A 26,691-nucleotide genomic window follows, 5' to 3' on the forward strand; every position below is an offset into this window, starting at 1 on the left:
GGCGCGGCCAAAGGGGGGGCGCCAGCCTATGGGGGGGCACCCCCTGGCTCCTCCGAGGCCGCCCTTCCGCCTATATATTCTCTCCGCCTCGAAAACCATAAAAAGATAAGCCACGGGACGAGAAAAGTTACGCAGCCGCCGCCATCGCGAAGCCAAGTTCTGGGGACATAAGTCTCTGTTCCGGCACGCCGCCGGGACGGGGAATTGCCCCCGGAAGGCATCTCCATCGACACCACCGCCATCTTCATCGCCATCGCTGTCTCCAATGATGAGGAGGGAGTAGTTCCCCCTCGAGGCTGAGGGCTCTACCGGTAGCTATGTGGTTCAATCTCTCTCTCCCATGGTGTGATCTTTATGTGATCATGAGCTTTGTATCACTATTAATCTATGTGCTACTCTAGTGATGTTATTAAAGTAGTCTATTCCTCCTCCATGATGTAATGTTGACAGTATGTGCATCATGTAGTACTTGGCGTAGGTTATGATTGTAATCTCTTGTAGATTATGAAGTTAACTATTACTATGATAGTATTGATGCGATCTATTCCCTCTTTCATAGCTATTATTGACAGTGTGTATGCTATGTTAGTACTCGGTCTAAATTGCAACGGCCTATTATGCACTCTAGAGGTTACTCTAATATGAACTCCGGATGTTGTGGAGCTTGTTTACTCCGGCTTGAGGTGTGCTTTTGTAGCCCTACACAATGAATGGTGTTTGTTATCCAACAAGAGAGTGTAGAAAGTAGCATTTATTTATTCAGTTATGTGATCAATGTTGAGAGTGTCCACTAGTGAAAGTATGATCCCTAGGCCTTGTTTCTAAGCATTGAAACACCGTTTTCAACAAGTTCTGCTACATGTTTGCTTGCTGCCATCTTTATTTCAGATTGCAATTACTACTTACAATCATCCATTATACTTGTATTTCACTATCTCTTCGCCGAACTAATGCACCTATACATCTGACAAGTGTATTAGGTGTGTTGGGGACACAAGAGACTTCTTGTATCGTAATTGCAGGGTTGCTTGAGATGGATATCTTTGACCTCTACCTCCCTGAGTTCGATAAACCTTCGGTGATCCACTTAAGGGAAAATTGCTGCTGTTCTACAAACCTCTGCTCTTGGAGGGCTGATACGTCTCCGACGTATCGATAATTTCTTATGTTCCATGCCACATTATTGATGATATCTACATGTTTTATGCATACTTTATGTCATTATTATGCGTTTTCCGAAACTAACCTATTGACGAGATGCCGAAGGGCCGATTCTTTGTTTTCTGCTGTTTTTGGTTTCAGAAATCCTAGTAAGGAAATATTCTCGGAATCGGACGAAATCAACGCCCAGGGTCCTATTTTTCCACGAAGCTTCCAGAAGTTCGAAGGGGAAACAAAGTGGGGCCACGAGGTGGGGACACAGTAGGGCGGCGCGGCCCAAGCCCTGGCCACGCCGGCCTAGTGTGTGGCCCCACCAGGACTCCACCGACCTTGCCCTTCGGCCTACTTAAAGTCTCCGTCGCGAAAACCCTACCACGTTCGACGAAACCAGAGAAAACCTTCCAGAGCCGCCGCCATCGCGAAGCCAAGATCTGGGGGACAGGAGTCTCTGTTCCGGCACGCCGCCGGGACGGGGAAGTGCCCCCGGAAGGCTTCTCCATCGACATCACCGCCATCTTCACCAACGCTGCTGTCTCCCATGAGGAGGGAGTAGTTCTCCATCGAGGCTCGGGGCTGTATCGGTAGCTACGTGGTTAATCTCTCTCCTATGTGCTTCAATACAATAATCTCATGAGCTGCCTTACATGATTGAGATTCATATGATGATGCTTGTAATCTAGATGTCATTATGCTAGTCAAGTGGGTTTTACTTATGTGATCTCCGGAGACTCCTTGTCCCACGTGTGTAAAGGTGACAGTGTGTGCATCGTGTGGGTCTCTTAGGCTATATTTCACAGAATACTTATTCGCTGTTATGAATGGCATAGTGAAGTGCTTATTTATATCTCTTTATGATTGCAATGTGTTTTGTATCACAATTTATCTGTGTGCTACTCTAGTGATGTTATTAAAGTAGTTTATTCCTCCTGCACGGTGTAATGGTGACAGTGTGTGCATCGTGTAGTACTTGGCGTAGGCTATGATTGTGATCTCTTGTAGATTATGAAGTTAACTATTGCTATGATAGTATTGATGTGATCTATTCCTCCTTTCGTAGTGTGAAGGTGACAGTGTGCATGCTATGTTAGTACTTGGTTTGGTTATGTTGATCTGTTATGCACTCTAAGGTTATTTAAATATGAACATTGAATATTGTGGAGCTTGTTAACTCCGGCATTGAGGGTTCGTGTAATCCTACACAGTTAGTGGTGTTCATCATCCAACAAGAGGGTGTAGAGTCTAGCATCTATCTATTTATTCTGTTATGTGATCAATGTTGAGAGTGTCCACTAGTGAAAGTATGATCCCTAGGCCTTGTTCCTAAATATCGCTATCGCATTTGCTTGTTTCTTTGTTTCTTGCATTTATCTGCCTGCAATATTACTACCATCAACCGCACGCCAAACAAGCACTTTTCTGGCGCCGTTACTACTGCTCATATTCATTCATACCACTTGTATTTCACTATCTCTTCGCCGAACTAGTGCACCTATTAGGTGTGTTGGGGACACAAGAGACTTCTTGCTTTGTGGTTGTAGGGTTGCATGAGAGGGATATCTTTGACCTCTTTCTCCCTGAGTTCGATAAACCTTGGGTGATCCACTTAAGGGAAACTTGATGCTGTTCTACAAACCTCTGCTCTTGGAGGCCCAACACTGTCTACAAGAATAGAAGCACCCGTAGACATCAAGGCCCAACACTGTCTACAGGAATAGAAGCGTGCGTAGACATCAAGCCATTTTCTGGCGCCGTTGCCGGGGATCTGAAGAAAAGTTACACCACATAGAATTGCCTCCCAGGGCAACAAGCTATTTTCTGGCGCCGTTGCCGGGGAGGTAAGGTAAAAGGTATTCACATCCTCCGATTACTAAGCTATTTCCTAGCACTGTTGCCGGTGTGTGAGTGCTCGAAGGTATTTCCTTTAGATCCTGCAGTTATATCTTTTTGTTTCTTGTTTTCACTAGTTAGGCTTAATGGAAAACAACAACAAAATGAGAGATCTTTATGAACTTTGTCTTGAATTAGGACATGATGTGTTTGAAGAGAGAATTAAAAAACCCATGGAACTTTATATGCATGCTAATGGGAATGTTATTAGTATGAATGCTTTGAACACCATTGTTGCTAATGCTATGGAAAATTCTAAGCTTGGGGAAGCTGGTTTTGATGAGCATGATATTTTTAGTCCCCCAAGTTTTGAGGAGAAAATTTTGTTTGATGATACTTTACCTCCTATTTATGATGATTATAATGATAGTGGTATTTTGGTGCCACCTACTATGGAGGATAAAGTTTATTATGATTATACCATGCCTGCAATTTATGATAATTACAATGATGGTTGTGATAGTTTTACTCCCACTATTACTAATAAAATTGATTATGCTTATGTGGGGAGTAATAATTTTATGCATGTAGCTCATGATAAGAATGTTTCATGTGATAGTTATATTGTTGTGTTTGTTCATGATGCTACTGAAAGTTATTATGAGAGAGGGAAACATGGTTATATGCATCTTAATAATATTAAGTTTCCCCTCTTTATGTTGAGAATCTTGAAGTTGCGCTTGTGTTGCTTTTCTATGCTTGTTGCATTGTGCTTACATGACTTATTTATTTACAAGATTCCTTTTCATAGGAAGTGGGTTAGGCTTAAATGTGTTTTGAATTTGCTTCTTGATGCTCTCTTTTACTTCAACTCTTATTTCTTACGCGAGCATCATTAAAATTACTGAGCCCATCTTAATGGCTATAAAGAAAGCACTTCTTGGGAGATAACCCATGTTTTATTTTGCTACTGTTTTGTTGCGTCCTGGAAGTTGTTACTACTGTAGCAACCTCTCCTTATCTTTATTTTATTGCATTGTTGTGCCAAGTAAAGTCTTTGATAGTAAGGTTGATACTAGATTTGGATTACTGCGCAGAAACAGATTTCTTACTGTCACGAAATTGAGAAGCCCCGTCTGTAGGTAACTCAGCAAAATCTGCCAATTTACGTGCGTGATCCTCAGATATGTACGCAACTTTCATTCAATTTGAGCTTTTTCATCTGAGCAAGTTAAGTGCCCCAGAAAAATTCGTCTTTACGGATTGTTCTGTTTTGACAGATTCTGCCTTTTATTTCGCATTGCCTGTTTTGCTATGTTTTATGGATTTCTTTGTTCCATTAACTTTCAGTAGCTTTGTGCAATGTCCAGAAGTGTTAATAATGATTATGTCACCTCTGAATATGTGAATTTTTGATTATGCACTAACCCTCTAATGAGTTTGTTTTGAGTTTGGTGTGGAGGAAGTTTTCAAGGATCAAGAGAGGAGGATGATATACTATGATCAAGAAGAGTGAAAAGTCTAAGCTTGGGGATGCCCCCGTGGTTCATCCCTGCATATTTCAAGAAGACTCAAGCATCTAAGCTTGGGGATGCCCAAGGCATCCCCTTCTTCATCGACAACTTATCAGGTCACCTCTAGTGAAACTATATTTTTATTCCGTCACATCTTATGTACTTTACTTGGAGCGTCTGTGTGCTTTTATTTTCGTTTTGTTTTTTTCATTCTCTGAATAAATTCATGCTTGTGTGGGAGAGAGACACGCTCCGCTCTTTCATGTGAACACTAGTGTTCTTCGCTTTTACTTTTAATGTTCATGGCGGAGTTGAAAACCGCTTCGTTAATTGCTATATGGTTGGAAACAGAAAATGCTTCATGTGGTAATTGGTATATTGTCTTGAATAATTTGATACTTGGCAATTGTTGTGCTCAAATATATCATGTTTAAGCTCTTGCATCATGTACTTTGCACCTATTAATGAAGAATTACTGCAGAGCTTGTTGAAATTTGGTTTGCATGATTGGTCTCTCTAAAGTCTAGATATTTTCTGGTGAAGTGTTTAAACAACAAAGAAGACAGTGTAGAGTCTTATAATGCTTGCAATATGTTCTTATGTAAGTTTTGCTGTACCGGTTCATACTTGTGTTTGCTTCAAACAACCTTGCTAGCCAAATCCTTGTACTGAGAGGGAATACTTCCCGTGCATCCAAAACCTTGAGCCAAAACCTATGCCATTTGTGTCCACCATACCTACCTACCATGTGGTATTTCTCTGCCATTCCAAAGTAAATTACTTGAGTGCTACCTTTAAAGTTTCATTCCTTGTCTTTGCAATACATATCTCATGGGAAAATAGCCTTAAAAACTATTGTGGTATTGAATATGTTGCTATGTATCTTATTTCTTATAAGTTGCTTGTTGAGCGGTAACCATGTTTCTGGGGACGCCATCAACTATTACACCTTTGTTGAATATCATGTGAGTTGCTATGCATGTTCGTCTTGTCTGAAGTAAGGGCGATTTATCATGATCAAATGGTTTGAGTATGCATATTGTTAGAGAAGAACATTGGGACGCTAACTAAAGCCATGAATCATGGTGGAAGTTTCAGTTTGGACACTAATCCTCAATCTCTTATGAGAATATTATCTGTTGTTGAATGCTTATGCATTAAAGAGGAGTCCATTATCTGTTTTCTATGTTGTCCCGGTATGGATGTCTAAGTTGAGAATAATCAAAAGCGAGAAATCAAATGCGAACTTTCTCCTTAGACCTTTGTACAGGCAGCATAGAGGTACCCCTTTGTGATACTTGGTTGAAACATATGTTATGCAATGATAATCCATGTAAATCCAAGCTAATTAGGACAAGGTGCGAGCACTATTGGTATTCTATGCATGAGGCTTGCAACTTATAAGATGTCTTATGCATAACACATATGAATTATTACTACCGTTGACAAAATTGTTTCTATGTTTTCAAAATAAAAGCTCTAGCACAAAAATAGTAATCCATGCTTCCCTCTGTGAAGGGCCTTTCTTTTACTTCATGTTGAGTCAGTTTACCTACTTCTTTCTATCTTAGAAGCAAACACTTGTGTCAACTGTGTGCATTGATTCTTACATGTTTACCTATTGCACTCGTTATATTGCTTTATGTTGAAAGCAATTGCTGAAACTTAATCATCCTTTGTGTTGCTTCAACGCCTTCTACTTTGAATCTATTGCTTTATGAGTTAACTCTTATGCAAGACTTATTGATGCTTGTCTTGAAAGTATTATTCATGAAAAGTCTTTGCTATATGATTCAGTTGTTTAATCATCATCTTTACCATTGCTTTGAATCACTTCATTCATCTCATATGCTTTACAATAGTATTGATCAAGATCATGTTGGTAGCATGTCACTTAAAAAATTATCCTTGTTATCGTTTACCTACTCGAGGGCGAGTAGGAACTAAGCTTGGGGATGCTTGATACGTCTCCAACGTATCTATAATTTCTTATGTTCCATGCTAGTTTTATGACAATACCTACATGTTTTATTCATACTTAATCATGTTGATGCATTTTCCGGAACTAACCTATTAACAAGATGCCGAAGTGCCAGTTCCTGTGTTCTGCTATTTTTGGTTTCAGAAATCTTACACAGGAAATATTCTCGGAATTGGACGAAATCAACGCCCACGATCTTATATTTCACGGAAGCTTCCAGAGAGCCAGAGAGGGACCAGAGGGGAGCCCTGGGGGCCCCACCCCACATGGCAGCGCGGCCAAAGGGGGGGCGCGCCAGCCTATGGGGGCCACCCCGTGGCTCCTCCGAGGCCGCCCTTCCGCCTATATATTCTCTCCGCCTCGAAAACCCTAAAAAGATAAGCCACGGGACGAGAAAAGTTACGCAGCCGCCGCCATCGCGAAGCCAAGTTCGGGGGACAGAAGTCTCTGTTCCGGCACGCCGCCGGGATGGGGAATTGCCCCGGAAGGCATCTCCATCGACACCACCGCCATCTTCATCGCCATCGCTGTCTCCCATGATGAGGAGGGAGTAGTTCTCCCTCGAGGCTGAGGGCTCTACCGGTAGCTATGTGGTTCAATCTCTCTCTCCCATGGTGTGATCTTTATGTGATCATGAGCTTTGTATCACTATTAATCTATGTGCTACTCTAGTGATGTTATTAAAGTAGTCTATTCCTCCTCCATGATGTAATATTGACAGTATGTGCATCATGTAGTACTTGGCGTAGGTTATGATTGTAATCTCTTGTAGATTATGACGTTAACTATTACTATGATAGTATTGATGCGATCTATTCCCCCTTTCATAGCTATTGTTGACAGTGTGTATGCTATGTTTGTACTCGGTCTAAATTGCAACGGTCTATTATGCACTCTAGAGGTTACTCTAATATGAACTCCGGATGTTGTGGAGCTTGTTTACTCCGGCTTGAGGTGTGCTTTTGTAGCCCTACACAATGAATGGTGTTTGTTATCCAACAAGAGAGTGTAGAAAGTAACATTTATTTATTCAGTTATGTGATCAATGTTGAGAGTGTCCACTAGTGAAAGTATGATCCCTAGGCCTTGTTTCTAAGCATTGAAACACCGTTTCCAACAAGTTCTGCTACATGTTTATTTGCTGCCATCTTTATTTCAGATTGCAATTACTACTTACAATCATCCATTATACTTGTATTTCACTATCTCTTCGCCGAACTAGTGCACCTATACATCTGACAAGTGTATTAGGTGTGTTGGGGACACAAGAGACTTCTTGTATCGTAATTGCAGGGTTGCTTGAGAGGGATATCTTTGACCTCTACCTCCCTGAGTTCGATAAACCTTGGGTGATCCACTTAAGGGAAACTTGCTGCTGTTCTACAAACCTCTGCTCTTGGAGGCCCAACACTGTCTACAGGAATAGAAGCGTGCGTAGACATCAGGATCCCACTAATTTCCTTAAGCCACCGAGGGATGATGTCATAATGAATGCAGTGACACCACTGACACCTTTTATTAGCCCCAAGAAAGTTCCAAAGAGGAGAGGAGCTTCAAACATTCCTAGCTCATCTGTAGTCACAAATAAAGAAGAGGAAGCAACAAATGACGAGGCTGACTCGGAATTCTATGATAGTGATTATAGTGTAGAGGATGGTGATGATGATATATTTGAAGAAAATGTTGACAAGGAAGTTAATAACAATAATGGGCAATCGAATCTTGTGCTTGATAGGTAATGATCTTGCGCAGATGCACACCGTTGGGGAACCCCAACAGGAAGGTATGATGAGCACAGTAGCAAGTTTCCCCCAGTAAGAAACCAATGTTTAATCGACCACTAGGAGAACGGAGTGACTTCTGAAGGTGTTGCTAGCTGACTTGTGGCAGGGCGCACTACCGGTGTCAGCAACAACGTGGAACCTGCACACAACACAACACAACCAAAATACTTCGCCCCAACTTACAGTGAGGTTGCCAATCTCACCGGTTTTGCTGAAAACATAGGATTAACCGTATAGTATGGAAAGAGATGTTTGTTTGCAGTGGAATTAAAGAGAACAGTGCTTGCAGTAAGTAAACAGAAAAGGATGATTTTATCAGTGTAAAAGAAAGGACCGGGGTCCACAGTTCACTAGAGGTGTCTCTCCATAAAGATAAATAACATGCTGGGTGAATAAATTACAGCTGGGCAATTGACAGAATAAAGATCATACATGATAAGATGATTACTATGAGATTCATTTGGGCATTACAACATAATACATAGACCGTAATCCAGTTGCGTCTATGACTAATAATACACCTTCGGGTTATCATCTGAACCCCTTTCAGTAGTAAGTTGCAAGCAACAAATTATCGCATTAAGCAGTGTGTAAAGTAAACAATATAATTATCTTTAGACAAATCATTGTTATTTTCTCCCTAGTAGCAATAGCACATCTACAATTTTAGAAGTTATTTTCACTCTTCTAGATTGTTAGAGGCATGAATCCACTATCGAGCATAAATACTCCCTCTTGGAGTTACAAGCATATACTTGGCCAGAGCATCTACTAGCAACGGAGAGCATGAAAGATCATAAATAACATATGACAATTATAAATATAATAGATCTCAACCATAGTATTCAATATTCATCGGATCCCAGCAAACAAAACATGTAGCATTAGATAAAGATGATCTTGATCATGATAGGCAGCTCACACGATCTAAACATTAGGCATAAATTGGAGAAGACAACCATCTAGCTACTACTATGGACCCGTTGTCCAGAGATGAACTACTCACGCATCACTTCGGAGGCGGGCATGGCGATGTAGAGGCCTCCGATGATGATCTCCCCCTCCGGCAGGGTGCCGGGAAGAGCTTCAGAACCCTCCCGAGCTAGGGTCGGTGATGGTGGCCACGACGGAACTTTTCGTGGATGGAGGCTCGGGTATTTAGGTTTTTCCCGAACAGGTGAATAAATAGGCGGAAGGGCGAGGTCTGTGGGTGCCCGAGGGGCCCACACCACCCCTTGGCGCGGCCAGCACCTGGGCCGCCCCATGGGAAGGTGAGCCCTCCTTGTGGATCCCCTTCTTCTCTCCTCTAGACTCCATCTTTGTTATAGTAAAATAGGAACTTCGGCTTTTGTTTCGTCCAATTTCGAGAATATTTCCTGTACAACTTTTCTGATATACAAAACAACAGAAAACAGGGAACTGGCACTGTGGCATCTTGTCAATAGGTTAGTTCCGGAAAATGTATAAACGTGCAACGAAGTGTAAACAAAACATATAGAAATTGGTGTAAAACAAGCATGGAGCATCAAAAATTATAGATATGTTTGCAACGTATCAACATCCCCAAGCTTAACTCATGCTCGTCTTCGAGTAAGTAAGTGATAAAAAAATAATTCTTGAGGTGGCATGAAGCCAACACAATCTTGATCAAGTTATTGTAAAATCATTGTGAGCTGGGATCAAAGTACTCTAAGCATAGACATGATAGATATAATTCTAACAATAGAACTTAGCAACTATGTTATAACATGAAAAGTAACTCAAACAAAGGATCATGAATAATAGTGCACTGAAATTAACTGTTTGTTTTTTAGCATGGAGAAAACATAGCAAAGTGGTACTCATCTTGTCCTTTATGAAGTAGCAAAACATAAATGGCAGGACACCTTTAAAGTTCAAAGGGTGACTAGATACAAGTAATTTGAGAACAAGCATTAGCATAATCATGAATCAATCAATAATAAATTTTGGGACTATGCGTATTATACTTAGAATGACAACTATGCTCTCTTAGTTGTGCATAAAGCAAGAAATGTAGACTCAACATAAAAGTAAAAAAGGCCCTGCGCAGAGGGAAGCAAGATTACTCATGTGCTAGAGCTTTTTTTATTTTGAATGCAACATAGGTGTTGAAAATATATTTTGAGAGGTATGCATGTCTATGTCAATGAATGACATCAAATGATCTATCATCCTTTCATATATTGACCTCAAGAGCGGCTCCCATGTAGTTCTCCATATGCACACCATTATTTAGGATCTCTCCAGCACATAATGTGCGGAGATTTATTTGTTTATTTTATATTTTGTGTGGGCTGGGCACCTAGTTGCCTTGATCTTTTTGCAATATTAAAGACCAGCACATTATTCATGCTAGTCACGGTATGATGTCATAAAAAGACAATAAAGCATTCAATACTTTCTCATAAGCTAAAACAAAACACAAAACATGTAGTAATGTTTGAAGATTTAAAGGTAGCACACAAGCAATTTACTTTGAAGTGGCGGTGAAATACCTCATATAGGTATGTATGGTGGACACAATTGGAAAAATTTGATTTTTTGTTGTTGGATGCACGAGTAGAGCTCATACTCAGTACAGGCGAAGGCTAGCATGAGACTGGGAGCGACCAACTAAGAGAGCAATAATGGCCATAATCATGCATAACCACAAAACATTATTAATCAAAGCATAAAGTGATATTACAAGTTAAAAACTAAATGATCATAGAGGCTTTCGGTGATTGGTTTGTAGTCATAACATGATGTAATCATGTGCCAAGTTGATACGTCTCCAACGTATCTATAATTTCTTATGTTCCATGCTAGTTTTATGACAATACCTACATGTTTTGCTCACACTTTATATCATTTTTATGCATTTTCCGGGACTAACCTATTAACAAGATGCCGAAGCGCCAGTTCCTATTTTCTGCTGTTTTTGGTTTCAGAAATTCTACACAGGAAATATTCTCGGAATTGGACCCTGATGTCTACGTTCCCCCTCCTTTCCTGTAGACAGTGTTGGGCCTCCAAGAGCAGAGGTTTGTAGAACAGCAGCAAGTTTTCCCTTAAGTGGATCACCCAAGGTTTATCGAACTCAGGGAGGAAGAGGTCAAAGATATCCCTCTCATGCAACCCTGCAACCACAAAGCAAGAAGTCTCTTGTGTCCCCAACACACCAAATAGGTGCACTAGTTCGGCGAAGAGATAGTGAAATACAGGTGGTATAAATAAGTATGAGCAGTAGCAACGGTGCCAGAAAATAGCTTGCTGGCGTGTAGTTGATGGTGGTAGTATTGCAGCAGTAGTAACACAAAGAAACAAAGAAACAAGCAGTAGTAACGCAGCAGTATTTAGGAACAAGGCCTAGGGATTAGACTTTCACTAGTGGACACTCTCAACATTGATCACATAACAGAATAGATAAATGCATACTCTACACTTTTGTTGGATGATGAACGCATTGCGTAGGATTACACGAACCCTCAATGCCGGAGTTAACAAGCTCCACAATTTGTTCATATTTTAGTAACCTTATAGTGTAAGATAGATCAAAAGACTAAACCAAGTACTAACATAGCATGCACACTGTCACCTTCATGCATATGTAGGAGGAATAGATCACATCAATATTATCATAGCAATAGTTAACTTCGCAATCTACAAGAGATCATGATCATAGCATAAACCAAGTACTAACACGGTGCACACACTGTCACCTTTACACATGTGCAGGAGGAATAGGACTACTTTGATAACTTTGCTAGAGTAGCACATAGATAGTAGTGATACAAAACTCATATGAATCTCAATCATGTAAAGCAGCTCATGAGATTATTGTATTGAGGTACATGGAAGAGAGATTAACCACATAGCTACCGGTACAGCCCCGAGCCTCGATGGAGAACTACTCCCTCCTCATGGGAGCAGCAGCGGTGATGAAGATGGCGGTGGAGATGGCAGCGGTGTCGATGGAGAAGCCTTCCGGGGGCACTTCCCCGCTCCGGCGGCGTGCCGGAACAGAGACTCCTGTCCCCCAGATCTTGGCCTCGCGATGGCGGCGGCTCTGGAAGGTTTCTGTGGTTTTCGTCGAACGCATCAGGGTTTTCGATCCAGGGGCTTTATATAGGCGAAGAGGCGGCGCAGGAGGGTCGAAGGGGCGACGACACCATAGGGCGGCGCGGCCAGGGCCTGGGCCGCGCCGGCCTATGGTCTGGGGCCCGTGCCCCCTCCGGTCCTTCCGGGTGTTACGGATGCTTCCGGTGAAAATAGGAACTTGGGCGTTGATTTCGTCCGATTCGAGAATATTTCGTTACTAGGATTTACTGAAACCAAAAACAGCAGAAAACAGAACGGCACTTCGGCATCTTGTTAATAGGTTAGTTCCAGAAAATGCACGAATATGACATAAAGTGTGCATAAAACATGTAGATAACATCAATAATGTGGCATGGAACATAAGAAATTATCGATACGTCGGAGACGTATCAGCATCCCCAAGCTTAGTTCTGCTCGTCCCGGCGAGGTAAAACGATAACACGGATAATTTACGGAGTGACATGCCATCATAACCTTGATCATACTATTTGTAAAGCATATGTAGTGAATGCAGCGATCAAAACAATGTATATGACATGAGTAAACAAGTGAATCATAAAGCAAAGACTTTTCATGAATAGCACTTCAAGACAAGCATCAATAAGTCTTGCATAAGAGTTAACTCATAAAGCAATAATTCAAAGTAAAGGCATTGAAGCAACACAAAGGAAGATTAAGTTTCAGCGGTTGCTTTCAACTTATAACATGTATATCTCATGGATATTGTCAACATAGAGTAATATAATAAGTGCAATAAGCAAATATGTAGGAATCAATGCACAGTTCACACAAGTGTTTGCTTCTTGAGGTGGAGAGAAATAGGTGAACTGACTCAACATTGAAAGTAAAAGAATGGTCCTTCAAAGAGGAAAAGCATCGATTGCTATATTTGTGCTAGAACTTTGATTTTGAAAACATGAAACAATTTTGTCAACGGTAGTAATAAAGCATATGTATCATGTAAATTATATCTTACAAGTTGCAAGCCTCATGCATAGTATACTAATAGTGCCCGCACCTTGTCCTAATTAGCTTGGACTACCGGATCATCACAATGCACATGTTTTAACCAAGTGTCACAAAGGGGTACCTCTATGCCGCCTGTACAAAGGTCTAAGGAGAAAGCTCGCATTGGATTTCTCGCTATTGATTATTCTCAACTTAGACATCCATACCGGGACAACATAGACAACAGATAATGGACTCCTCTTTTATGCATAAGCATGTAACAACAATTAATAATTTTCTCATTTGAGATTGAGGATATATGTCCAAAACTGAAACTTCCACCATGGATCATGGCTTTAGTTAGCGGCCCAATGTTCTTCTCTAACAATATGCATGCTTAACCATAAGGTGGTAGATCTCTCTTACTTCAGACAAGACGAACATGCATAGCAACTCACATGAAATTCAACAAAGAGTAGTTGATGGCGTCCCCAGTGAACATGGTTATCGCACAACAAGCAACTTAATAAGAGATAAAGTGCATAAGTACATATTCAATACCACAATAGTTTTTAAGCTATTTGTCCCATGAGCTATGTATTGCAAAGGTGAATGATGGAATTTTAAAGGTAGCACTCAAGCAATTTACTTTGGAATAGCGGAAAATACCATGTAGTGGGTAGGTATGGTGGACACAAATGGCATAGTGGTTGGCTCAAGTATTTTGGATGCATGAGAAGTATTCCCTCTCGATACAAGGTTTAGGCTAGCAAGGCTTATTTGAAACAAACACAAGGATGAACCGGTGCAGCAAAACTCACATAAAAGACATATAGTAAACATTATAAGACTCTACACCGTCTTCCTTGTTGTTCAAACTCAATACTAGAAATTATCTAGACCTTAGAGAAACCAAATATGCAAACCAAATTTTAGCATGCTCTATGTATTTCTTCATTAATAGGTGCAAAGTATATGATGCAAGAGCTTAAACATGAGCACAACAATTGCCAAGTATCACATTACCCAAGACATTTTAGCAATTACTACATGTATCATTTTCCAATTCCAACCATATAACAATTTAACGAAGAAGAAACTTCGCCATGAATACTATGAGTAGAAACTAAGGACATACTTGTCCATATGCTACAGCGGAGCGTGTCTCTCTCCCACACAAGCATGATGTAATCCAATTTATTCAAACACAAACAAAAATAAAAGCATACAGACGCTCCAAGTAAAGTACATAAGATGTGACCGAATAAAAATATAGTTTCAAGAGAAGGAACCTGATAATTTGTCGATGAAGAAGGGGATGCCTTGGGCATCCCCAAGCTTAGACGCTTGAGTCTTCTTAGAATATGCAGGGGTGAACCACCGGGGCATCCCCAAGCTTAGAGCTTTCACTCTTCTTGATCATAGTATATCATCCTCCTCTCTTGATCCTTGAAAACTTCCTCAACACCAAACTCGAAACAAACTCATTAGAGGGTTAGTGCACAATAAAAATTAACATGTTCAGAGGTGACACAATCATTCTTAACACTTCTGGACATTGCATAAAGCTACTGGACATTGTTGGATCAAAGAAATTCATCCAACATAGCAAAAGAGGCAATGCGAAATAAAAGGCAGAATCTGTCAAAACAGAACAGTTCATATTGACGAATTTTAAAATGGCACCAGACTTGCTCAAATGAAAATTCCCAAATTGAATGAAAGTTGCGTACATATCTGAGGATCATGCACGTAAATTGGCTTAATTTTCTGAGCTACCTACAGGGAGGTAGACCCAGATTCGTGACAGCAAAGAAATCTGGAACTGCGCAGGAATCCAAATCTAGTACTTACTTTTCTATCAACGGCTTAACTTGGCACAATAAAACACTAAACTAAGATAAGGAGAGGTTGCTACAGTAGTAAACAACTTCCAAGACACAAATATAAAACAAAGTACTGTAGCAAAATAACACATGGGTTATCTCCCAAGAAGTTCTTTCTTTATAGCCATTAAGATGGGCTCAGCAGTTTTAATGATGCACTCATAAGAAATAGTAGTTGAAGCGAAAGAGAGCATCCAGAGGCAAACTCAAAACACATTTAAGTCTAACATGCTTCCTATGCATAGGAATCTTGTAAATAAACAAGTTCATGAAAAGCAAAGTAACAAGCATAGGAAGATAAAACAAGTGTAGTTTCAAAAATTTCAGCACATAGAGAGGTGTTTTAGTAACATGAAAATTTCTACAACCATATTTTCCTCTCTCATAATAACTTTCAGTAGCAACATGAGCAAACTCAACAATGTAACTATCACACAAAGCATTCTTATCATGAGTCTCATGCATAAAATTATTACTCTCCACATAAGCATAATCAATTTTATTAGTAATTGCGGGAGCAAATTCAACAAAGTAGCTATCATCAAATATAGGAGGCATATTGTAACCATAATCAAATTTATCCTCCAAAACAGGTGGCAACAAAAGACCTCTATCATTATAATCATCATATATGGGAGGCAAAGTATCATCAAAGTAAATTTTCTCCTCAATTCTTGGGGGACTAAAAAGATCATGCTCATCAAAACCAGCTTCCCCAAGCTTAGAATTTTCCATATTATTAGCAACAATGGTGTTCAAAGTATTCATGCTAACATGTTCCATGGGTTTTTTAATTTTCGGATCAAACCATCCATGTCTTAACTCAGGAAATAGAATAAAAAGCTCATTGTTGTCCATTATGCCAAACTAGTGTAAACAAGAAACAAAAAGTTGCAATTGCAGGATCTAAAGGAAATAGCTTCGAGTACTTACGACGCCGGGAAATAGCTTAGTAGCCGAGATCCGGAGTGTGAGTACCTTTTACCTTTCCTCCCCGGCAACGGCGCCAGAAAATAGCTTGATGTCTACGTTCCCCCTCCTTTCCTGTAGACAGTGTTGGGCCTCCAAGAGCAGAGGTTTGTAGAACAACAGACAAGTTTTCCCTTAAGTGGATCACCCAAGGTTTATCGAACTCAGGGAGGAAGAGGTCAAAGATATCCCTCTCATGCAACCCTGCAACCACAAAGCAAGAAGTCTCTTGTGTCCCCAACACACCAAATAGGTGCACTAGTTCGGCGAAGAGATAGTGAAATACAGGTGGTATAAATAAGTATGAGCAGTAGCAACGGTGCCAGAAAATAGCTTGCTGGCGTGTAGTTGATGGTGGTAGTATTGCAGCAGTAGTAACACAAGAAACAAGAAACAAGCAGTAGTAACGCAGCAGTATTTAGGAACAAGGCCTAGGGATTAGACTTTCACTAGTGGACACTCTCAACATTGATCACATAACAGAATAGATAAATGCATACTCTACACTTTTGTTGGATGATGAACGCATTGCGTAGGATTACACGAACCCTCAATGCCGGAGTTAACAAGCTCCACAATTTGTTCATATTTTAGTAACCTTATAGTGTAAGATAGATCAAAAGACTAAACCAAGTACTAACATAGCATGCACACTGTCACCTTCATGCATATGTAGGAGGAATAGATCACATCAATATTATCATAGCAATAGTTAACTTCGCAATCTACAAGAGATCATGATCATAGCATAAACCAAGTACTAACACGGTGCACACACTGTCACCTTTACACACGTGCAGGAGGAATAGGACTACTTTGATAACTTTGCTAGAGTAGCACATAGATAGTAGTGATACAAAACTCATATGAATCTCAATCATGTAAAGCAGCTCATGAGATTATTGTATTGAGGTACATGGAAGAGAGATTAACCACATAGCTACCGGTACAGCCCCGAGCCTCGATGGAGAACTACTCCCTCCTCATGGGAGCAGCAGCGGTGATGAAGATGGCGGTGGAGATGGCAGCGGTGTCGATGGAGAAGCCTTCCGGGGGCACTTCCCCGCTCCGGCAGCGTGCCGGAACAGAGACTCCTGTCCCCCAGATCTTGGCCTCGCGATGGCGGCGGCTGCGGAAGGTTTCTGTGGTTTCGTCGAACGCATCAGGGTTTTCGATCCAGGGGCTTTATATAGGCGAAGAGGCGGCGCAGGAGGGTCGAAGGGGCGACGACACCATAGGGCGGCGCGGCCCGGGCCTGGGCCGCGCCGGCCTATGGTCCGGGGCCCAGTGCCCCCTCCGGTCCTTCCCGGTGTTACGGATGCTTCCGGTGAAAATAGGAACTTGGGCGTTGATTTCGCCCGATTCCGAGAATATTTCGTTACTAGGATTTCGAAACCAAAAACAGCGAAACAGGAACTGGCACTTCGGCATCTTGTTAATAGGTTAGTTCCAGAAAATGCACGAATATGACATAAAGTGTGCATAAAACATGTAGATAACATCAATAATGTGGCATGGAACATAAGAAATTATCGATACGTCGGAGACGTATCAGACCCCACGAAGACAGAAGTTAATAATTTGCCGAGGCGGACCCAGAGAGCCAGAGAAGGGCCAGAGGGGGGCCAAGGGGCCCCCACACCAAAGGGGGGCACGGGCCCAACCTTGGCCGCGCCACCAGGTGGGGAGGGCACCCTGGGACCCCTCCGAGGCCGCCCTTCCGCCTATATATTCTCCCAGATGCGAAAACCCTAAGGACATCGGTCTTCCTCCACGAAAAGTTACGTAGCTGCCGCCATCGCGAAGCCAAGTTCGGGGGACAGAAGTCTCTGTTCCGGCACGCCGCCGGGACGGGGAAGTGCCCCCGGAATCCATCTCCATCGACTCCATCGCCATCTTCATCGCCGTTGCTGTCTCCCATGATGAGGAGGGAGTAGTTCTCCCCCGAGGCTGAGGGCTCTACCGGTAGCTATGTGGTTCATCTCTCTCTCCCATGGTGTGATCTTTATGTGATCATGAGCTTTGTGATCTAGTTGAATATGTAGATGTTACTCTTGTCTATTATGCACTTTAGAGGTTACTTTAATATGAACTCCGGAGTCACTCTCCACGGTGTGATGGTGATAGTGTGCGCATCGTGTGTGATTCCTTTATGACGTTGTGGAGCTTGTTTACTCCGGCTTGAGGTGTGCTTTTGTAGCCCTACACAATGAATGGTGTTTGTTATCCAACAAGAGAGTCTTTGAGAGTAGCATTTATTTATTCAATTATGTGATCATTGTTGAGAGTGTCCACTAGTGAAAGTATGATCCCTAGGCCTTGTTTCTAAGCATTGAAACACCGTTTCCAACAAGTTCTGCTACATGTTTGCTTGCTGCCATTTTTATTTCAGATTGCAATTACTACTTATAATCATCCATGCATATTACTTGTATTTCACTATCTCTTCGCCGAACTAGTGCACCTATACATCTGACAAGTGTATTAGGTGTGTTGGGGACACAAGAGACTTCTTGTATCTTAATTGCAGGGTTGCTTGAGAGGGATATGTTTGACCTCTACCTCCCCTGAGTTCGATAAACCTTGGGTGATCCACTTAAGGGAAACTTGCTGCTGTTCTACAAACCTCTGCTCTTGGAGGCCCAACACTGTCTATAGGAATAGAAGCGTGCGTAGACATCACAAGTCAACCCAATAAAGCATCAAAGGAGAATACCATAATATTATGCTTTTTATGATGGAAACAACACATGATTCTTTCAATGGCACATTATGCACTCTCTTCTATTTGAGACAATTCATGCTACAACAATAACTACTAAGCATATGATAAAAATAACATCCAACATGACATGCCAAAGTCTAAACAAGCTTCCTTTTGCATCACTATAAACATGAAAACATTTTACTCGTCTTTAACACCAATCAACTTATTTGAAACGACTATCATAGATAATAATCAATAAAGACCAGAAAGCTAATCATACCTAGCTAAATAAAACTAACAAGCTCTAAACAAAATATGAGTGGAAACCCAAGAGCTAAACGCAGTACTAGCAAAAGAGAACACTCGCAGAACAATAAGACTGAAAACTAGAGAGCTATATGCAATAAAATCGGAGTGTACGATTCTCCAAAAAACATATGTTGGGATCCAACCATATGCTATAGCAAACAAAACAAAATAAAACTAAAAACAAAATAAAGACGCTCCAAAAATAACACATAGCATATGAAGCAATGAAAATATAGCGTCTAGAAAGATGACATGATGTTTTGCTGATGAAGAGGGGATGCCTTGGGCATCCCCAAACATTGACGCCTGTACCTCTTGAATATTTCTTGGGGTGACATGGGCATCCCAAGCTTGGGTTTTTGTCCATACTTCATCTCATTACATCATTTTTCTCTCCCTACACTTGAAAACTTTCTTCATACAAAACTTCACACAATTCTCATTAGCAGCATTAGTGCAATCAAAATAACAAATCCACTTGGGTTCAGTTCTAACATATGTCAAACATCCATTAAAACATTAGCTACTGTAGCAATTTCTTCAAAAAGCTCTTTCTCTCAAAAGAACTAAAAAAGAAAGAGATTAAGAGCAAATGCAAATAGTGGCAGAAATCGGTCAAAACAGAACAACAGGTAAAGATCGATTTTTTTCGAAAATCTTCTGTTGCTCAGATCGAAAAGTGCTCAAATAAAGAAAGTTAGATAATAACCTGGGGCATATGCTCAAATATTGGCAGCTCAAAATTGCGTTCTGGATGGGAATACGATTTTTTTTTGGTAACAGCACAGAATCTATTTCAGGACAGCAACTTACTCAAATCTTACTTTCTTCCTATTAGAGGTTAATCTCGGCACAAAAAAGAAATAAAAATAATAAAGAGAAGTTATTACAGAGGTAATAACTTCCAAGACTCAACAAAAGAAAAAAATACAGAAATAAACATGCGTTATCTTCCAAGAGTGCTTTTGTTTAACGCCTTTCAGCTAGGTGCATAAAAAGAGTTCGCATCAAGTATTTTCAAGTGATGAAGCATAAAGATCAATCACTTCCTCTAAAACACAACTTGTCAAAATAGGAACTTTAGATACCCCTGGAGATGATTCAATATGTAAATCACTCTTAGTTGTACTAAAAGTTTTATCAATTTTAAACATATTGTGGAGTTTTGGTTTAGGTACCTTGGGAACATACATGATTTTTTTGCTCTTTTCCCACATAAACTTTCTCCATCTTAAACCCCAGAAAATAAAAAGTTGAACTTAAATTTTCCATAGCCTCCTCTAGGTTACCAATCCTAAGGTTTCTATTATCATCGGTATTGCTAGCCTCTAAAAAATGGATTCTTTTATTGATACTTTCTATTGATTCATTAATTTGGCTAGCATTATGAAGGAAATTTGGAAAAATTTTCTCTAGAGAGCTCAGTTTTTTTACAACATCTTCCAAAGTGATCTCAGTTTTAACAACATTAGTAGGTGGTGTTCCTACTAAGCTTTCAATTAAATTACAGGCTTCCAAAGCAGGAGTACCCAGAAAATTACCCCCTGTGAGAGTATCCAAAACATATCTATTCTAGCTAGATATACCAACATAAAAATTCCCAAGAAGGATCATGGTAGAATATTTTTTAGTACATCTATAATGAGCATCACTTATTCTATACCAAGCATCTTTCAAACTTTCTCCCCCTTGTTGCTTAAAAGAACAAACCTCAACTTTAGAAATACTCATTCTAGCAAAACAAAAACAGAGCAACAGAAATAAAAGCTATAATAGAAACTATTTTTTTGTTTTTAATATAATGAAGCAAATAAGACAAAGTAAAATAAACTAAGCAAAACAATAACAAAGTAAAGAGATTGGAGACGAGAGACTCCCCTTGCAGAAATCCTCTTTCTCCCCGGTAACGGCGCTAGAAAAAGACTTTGATGGCGCTTGACGAGGCTTGATGTAGAGTCTTGATTATTCCCCGGCAACGCCGCCAGAAAAAAAGCTTGATGTTGCGCAGGTGCACACCGTTGGGAAACCCCAAGAGGAAGGTATGATGAGCACAGTAGCAAGTTTTCTCTCAGTAAGAAACCAATGTTTAATCGACCAGTAGGAAAAATGAGTGACTTCTGAAGGTGTTGCTAGATGACTTGTGGCAGGACGCACTACCGGCGTCAGCAACAATATGGAACCTGCACACAACACAACAAAAATACTTTGCCCCAACTCACAGTGAGATTCTCAATCTCACCGGTTTTGCTAAAAACAAATGATTAACCGTATAGTGTGGAAAGATATGTTCGTTTGCAGTGGAATTAAAGAGAACAATGCTTGCAATAAGTAAACAGAACATGATGATTTTATCAGTGTACGTAAAAGAAATGACCGGGGTCCACAGTTCACTAGAGGTATCTCTCCATAAAGATAAATAAATGTTGGGTGAACAAATTACAACTGGACAATTGATAGAATAAAGACCATACATGACAAGATGATTACTATGAGATTTTTTTGGGCACTACAATATAATACATAGACCGTAATCCAACTGCGTCTATGACTAATAATCCACCTTTCCGGTTATCATCCGAACCTCTTTCAGTATTAAGTTGCAAGAAACAGATTATCGCATTAAGCAAAGTGTGTAAAGTGAATAATAGAATTATCCTTAGACAAAGCATTGTTGTTTTCTCCCTAGTAGCAACAGCACGTTCAATATCTTAGAAGTTATTGTCACTCTTCCAGATTACTAGAGGCATGAACCCACTATCGAGCATAAATACTCCATCTTGAAGTTACAAACGAAAACTTGGCCAGAGCATCTACTAGCAACAAAGAACATGCAAGATCATAAATCACATATAACAAATATATAATCGATCTCAACCATAGTATTCAATATTCATCGGATCCCAGCAAACACAACATGTAGCATTACATAAAGATGATCTTAATCATGATAGGCAGCTCACAAGATCTAAACATGAGGCATAAATTGGAGAAGACAACCATCTAGCTACTGCTATGGACCCGTAGTCTGGAGATGAACTACTGACGCATCACTTCGGAGGCGGGTATCGCGATGTAGAGGCCTCCGGTGATGATGTCCCCCTCCTGCAGGTTACCGGGAAGAGCTTCAAAACCCTCCCGAGCTAGGGTCGGCGATGGCGGCCGTGACGGAACTTTTCTTGGATGGAGGCTCGGGTATTTAGGTTTTTCCTGAACAAGTGAATAAATAGGCGGAAGGGCGAGGTCGGTGGGTGCTCGAGGGGTCCACACCACCCCTTGGCGCGGCCAGGGCATGGGCCGCGCCATGGGCAGGTGAGGCCACCTTGTGGCATCCCTTCGTCTCTCCTCTGGACTCCGTCTTCGTTAGTAAAATAGGAACTTCGGCTTTTGTTTCCTCCAATTCTAAGAATATTTCCTGTACAACTTTTCTGAAATACAAAACATCATAAAATAGGGAACTGGCACTGTGACATCTTATCAATAGGTTAGTTCCGGAAAATGTATACAAGTGCAACGAAGTGTAAACAAAACATATAGAAATTGGTGTAAAACAAGCATGGAGCATCAAAAATTATAGATACGTTTGCAACATATCAGGTAACAACAACCAACAAAAATGATAGTAATGAGTTAGAGATATTTGAGCAAGAGGATGATGCTAGGCTAGAGAATGGGGATATAAATTTGATAAGGGAGCAGCAGCTAGAGCTGAAGTAAAAAAAAGAAATTCAAGGTAGAATTCAAAATTGCATTAACTTCATACAACATCAAAAATAAGGTAAAGTTGAGAACGATAGTAATGAAGCAACCAGGGTACTTGGATGATTAAGGTGTCACGAGATAGCAGGAGAGAGGAATTGTTGTGAGGAAATATGTATCAAAGCATACATGTGAATCTGTTTGGGAGCTCAAGGTTCCGATTGCACCTTTTCACTAAATATTTCATAGAAAGTTCAGGGGTAACCAGAAGATGGATTGAAGACATTTGAAGCTAAAATATAAAAAAATTCAACATGTGCCCAAACAAATTTAAGTTGGGAAGAAGAAGACACGAGGTACGCAACATTATCCATGGTGATGAGGCAAAACAATTCAAATTGTTGAGGTACTATGGGCAGTTGGGCACTAGTTGATGATCTTGTCTCTACATGTTTTCTTAGCATCAATCACGCAAAAGATAGTTCAGACCCGATCTCAAAGGAACATTTGGCAGCTTTGTACTAGTCCTATGATATATGCAAGAGGGGTTTTCTGAAAGAATGCATACCACAAATTTGCAGTGATGAATATCGCACGAAGACAAAGTAAACATGACTATTGCTTACTGCAGTTGACATTGATCCCAATGATTGCATATATCCAATTGCAATGAGGCTAGTTGAGTCAGAGTGCACTAGCTCTTGGGAACTATTTCTAACAACATTAAGAGATTATCTAAATATTATAAACACTTCTCATTTCACAATAATGAGTGACAATCAGATGGTATATTCCTTGTCCTTGCATGGTTTTCTTTTTGTTTAATTTTCTGCCAATAAATGTATGAAAAAATCACTAAACTATTGTCTTCATTAGAGGTGTCGAATTTTTTTACTTATTCATCTCTGAGATTCAGATTCTCTTCTGCGGTCGCTATAACAATCCCTCTACTCTTGCAATCATTATTACTAGCACAATCACAACCCAAATGCATATAATTTTCTTTCAAATCCTCACTGGATTGTTTCATCTACACAACATCAGAACAAATTGACAGTTGTATATCTTCAGTGTAGATATAATAGTAAATATCCAGAACATTTTTGTACAAATTCATGAGGCTTGTCTCACCTTGGCCCACTAGTCATCGTTGACATTGCCATCGGAGCATTCGCCCAATTGCAAGTCCCAATATGCAACATCGGTCACCTTAGACTAGTGGTCGCCTCCAACACTATTGCCCGAGTCGACGCTGCGGCCATACCCTACGCCGACCACAACATCTAGACGACGGTCCCGCATGCCTGATGCCACTCGTCATCCAGCTTGTCACCCACCTCGTTGTCACAACAAATTACTGATTACGCCGGGAGAGACGATTGGGGATTTCCGATTCAAATTCACACAGTGTTTTGTTTTTCGCATTGAAATAAACTTAAGGGTTTCTCCAAATATTCAACGCTTAGGCCATGTCACTTCAGCATGGTGTGCCAAGTGTGGGCCTCGGAAAAGTTTTATGTGAAAATGCACCCGAAAGCAAAGTGTTGTATGAAAATGCATCCAATGGCTAACTTGTTGGCAAAGCCACGGAAGTTATTTGCACCATTTTACCATCAGGCTTCTACTCCCTCGGGTTCTTTTTAATTAATTCATATTACTACAATTTTATACTAAATTCGAATTAATTAAAAGAGACCAGAGATGTTTATAGGCATGATGGTTGGTCGTACCATATCTGCACTTGACCCATAAAAGGCGAAAGGGCAATGACACATGGAACTGCGTTGTGCTAGCTGCATGCTCCGATCATGTCTGGCAAAGTGCTCGTCATGACGCCTCCAGCTCTCATCTTTTCCTCTCCTAATGATTCTGGCGTTTTCGAATAATTGCATACTAGTTCATGACTTCACACTGCAAAGTCGAGCGATGTCGCGATCTTTTCCGAGGGAAAAAGAAGTGATGCGAGAGGTGCCCTGAACTACTCAAGTTGGTACGGAGGCGATGCCTGCGCATCTGCATACTGCTGATGTGATGCGAGAAGAAAATAGAAGTAAAATCCCGAGTTTAACTAGAATTTTCTTCGAGGTTATTGCACCACAAGTACAACAACTTGCACCCTATATGCATTTTCATACAAAAACTTTCAAAACGTGTTCCACTCATACAAGAACTTGTCAAACATGTGCACAACTCATACAATTCAATCTGGTGACGACACGTGGCAGTTTGGAGGTGGGAGAGGAGGGTTTGCATTACAGCATTGAAGAAATTGGATAATTACGAACAGATCCTCCCACCTCTCTGTATAACGACCGCAGAAATCACGGAGCAGGGACGTTGCCTTCCTTTCTTTTCGTCGTGGGTGGCGACGACGCAGGCGAGTTCTTGTCAACCTCGACGCGTCCGGCCGCATGACGGAGGACCTCGCCAGGCACTACTTCCGCTAGCTGGTGTCCGCCGTGCGCTACTGCCACTCCCGCGGCGTCTTCCACCGCGACATCAAGCCGGAGAACCTCCTCCTCGATGCCGCCGGCGACCTCAAAGTCGCCCACTTTGGCCTCGGCGCTGTCGCCGACGGCGGTAGCAGCCCCCTCCGCCACACCATGTGCGGCACCCCGGCGTACGTCTCGCCCGAGATCCTATCGAAGCAGGGGTACGGCCCCGCCAAGGTGGACATCTGGTCCTGCGGGGTCGTGCTATTCGTCCTCGCCGCGGGGTATCTCCCCTTCAACGACGGCAGCCTCATCAACATGTACCGCAAGATCTACGCCGGCCGGTTCCGCTGCCCAAACTGGTTCTCGCCCGAGCTGCGCCACCTGCTGCGCTGCATCCTCAACCCCAACCCCGCCACGCGCATTGGCACCGACGGCATCATGGACCACCCCTGGTTCCGCCACGGCGCCGATGATGCCGACGCTGAGCTGGCGCGGGTCAAGAGCGGGCACGACGAGGAGGCGTGGTTCAAGACCGAGTTCAAGGAGGACGTTGGGCGCGACATGACCGCCTTCGACATCCTCGCCTTCTCCCCCGGCTCCGACCTGTCCGGCCTCTTCGGCGCCGGGCCCGGCACGGAGCGGGTGTTCGTCGGCGAGTCCGCCGCGGCCGTGCTCGCCAGAGTCGAGGACGCCGGGAAGAAGGGCGGGCACATCGTCCGGAGGGAAGGAAAGAAACGCGCCGGCCCGGTGTACGTGGAGGCCGAGAGCGGCATTGTCGCCAAGGTGACCGTGTTCAAGATCGCGGACGCGGTGTCCCTGGTGGAGGTGGTCAAGGGCCACGGCCCGGAGGCCTCGGCGTTCTGGAAGGACTGGCTCCAGCCGGCCGTGAAGCCCCCGGCAGCAGCAGTGTGACGACGATGAGCTCTCTGCCGGAGGGTGAGCCGGGGTTGGTAAAATTCCAATTTCGCCGTGCCGATGCCGATGCCGGCTGCCGGCGCGCGCGGGTCGAGATTTCTTGTTTCAGTCGCGAATTGCTTTGTTGCTTTTGCCCGTGTTAATGCGCCTGCCTGCGTAAGCACGAACGAGGTGCCATCTGGTGGTCGGCGACGACCCTGCGCTGTACAAATTCCATTCCATGGATAAACAAGAAATCCTTGCGAGCCCAGACAAATTTGTCGTCGTCAGGGAAGTGGACCGCGATCTGTACAAGATACCTTGGGATCAACTTTGTGCGAGGAAAGGGAAAACGTCCACAACGGGAACCGTGCAAGCCATGGATGAGATTGAGATGGGCCTGAACTTGATTAACTTGCTGCAAAGATGAGCACACGCCATGAACATATCTCTTAACATTTTTTGGAAGCCAAAGAATT

At 41.9% G+C, this 26,691-nt stretch overlaps 1 protein-coding gene across 1 annotated transcript; it reads left to right on the forward strand.

Annotated features, from left to right (window-relative positions):
* Positions 1-25,264: 25,264 nt before the first annotated feature.
* On the forward strand, positions 25,265-26,244 carry LOC127316776 (CBL-interacting protein kinase 29-like). Its single transcript, XM_051347245.2, has one exon. The coding sequence runs from the start codon at positions 25,487-25,489 to the stop codon at positions 26,228-26,230; it is 744 nt and encodes a 247-aa protein (XP_051203205.1). The 5' UTR covers positions 25,265-25,486; the 3' UTR covers positions 26,231-26,244.
* The last annotated feature ends 447 nt before the right edge of the window (positions 26,245-26,691 follow it).

This window comes from Lolium perenne, chromosome 7 (genome assembly GCF_019359855.2).
Source record: "Lolium perenne isolate Kyuss_39 chromosome 7, Kyuss_2.0, whole genome shotgun sequence".
NCBI classification, from domain to species: domain Eukaryota; kingdom Viridiplantae; phylum Streptophyta; class Magnoliopsida; order Poales; family Poaceae; genus Lolium; species Lolium perenne.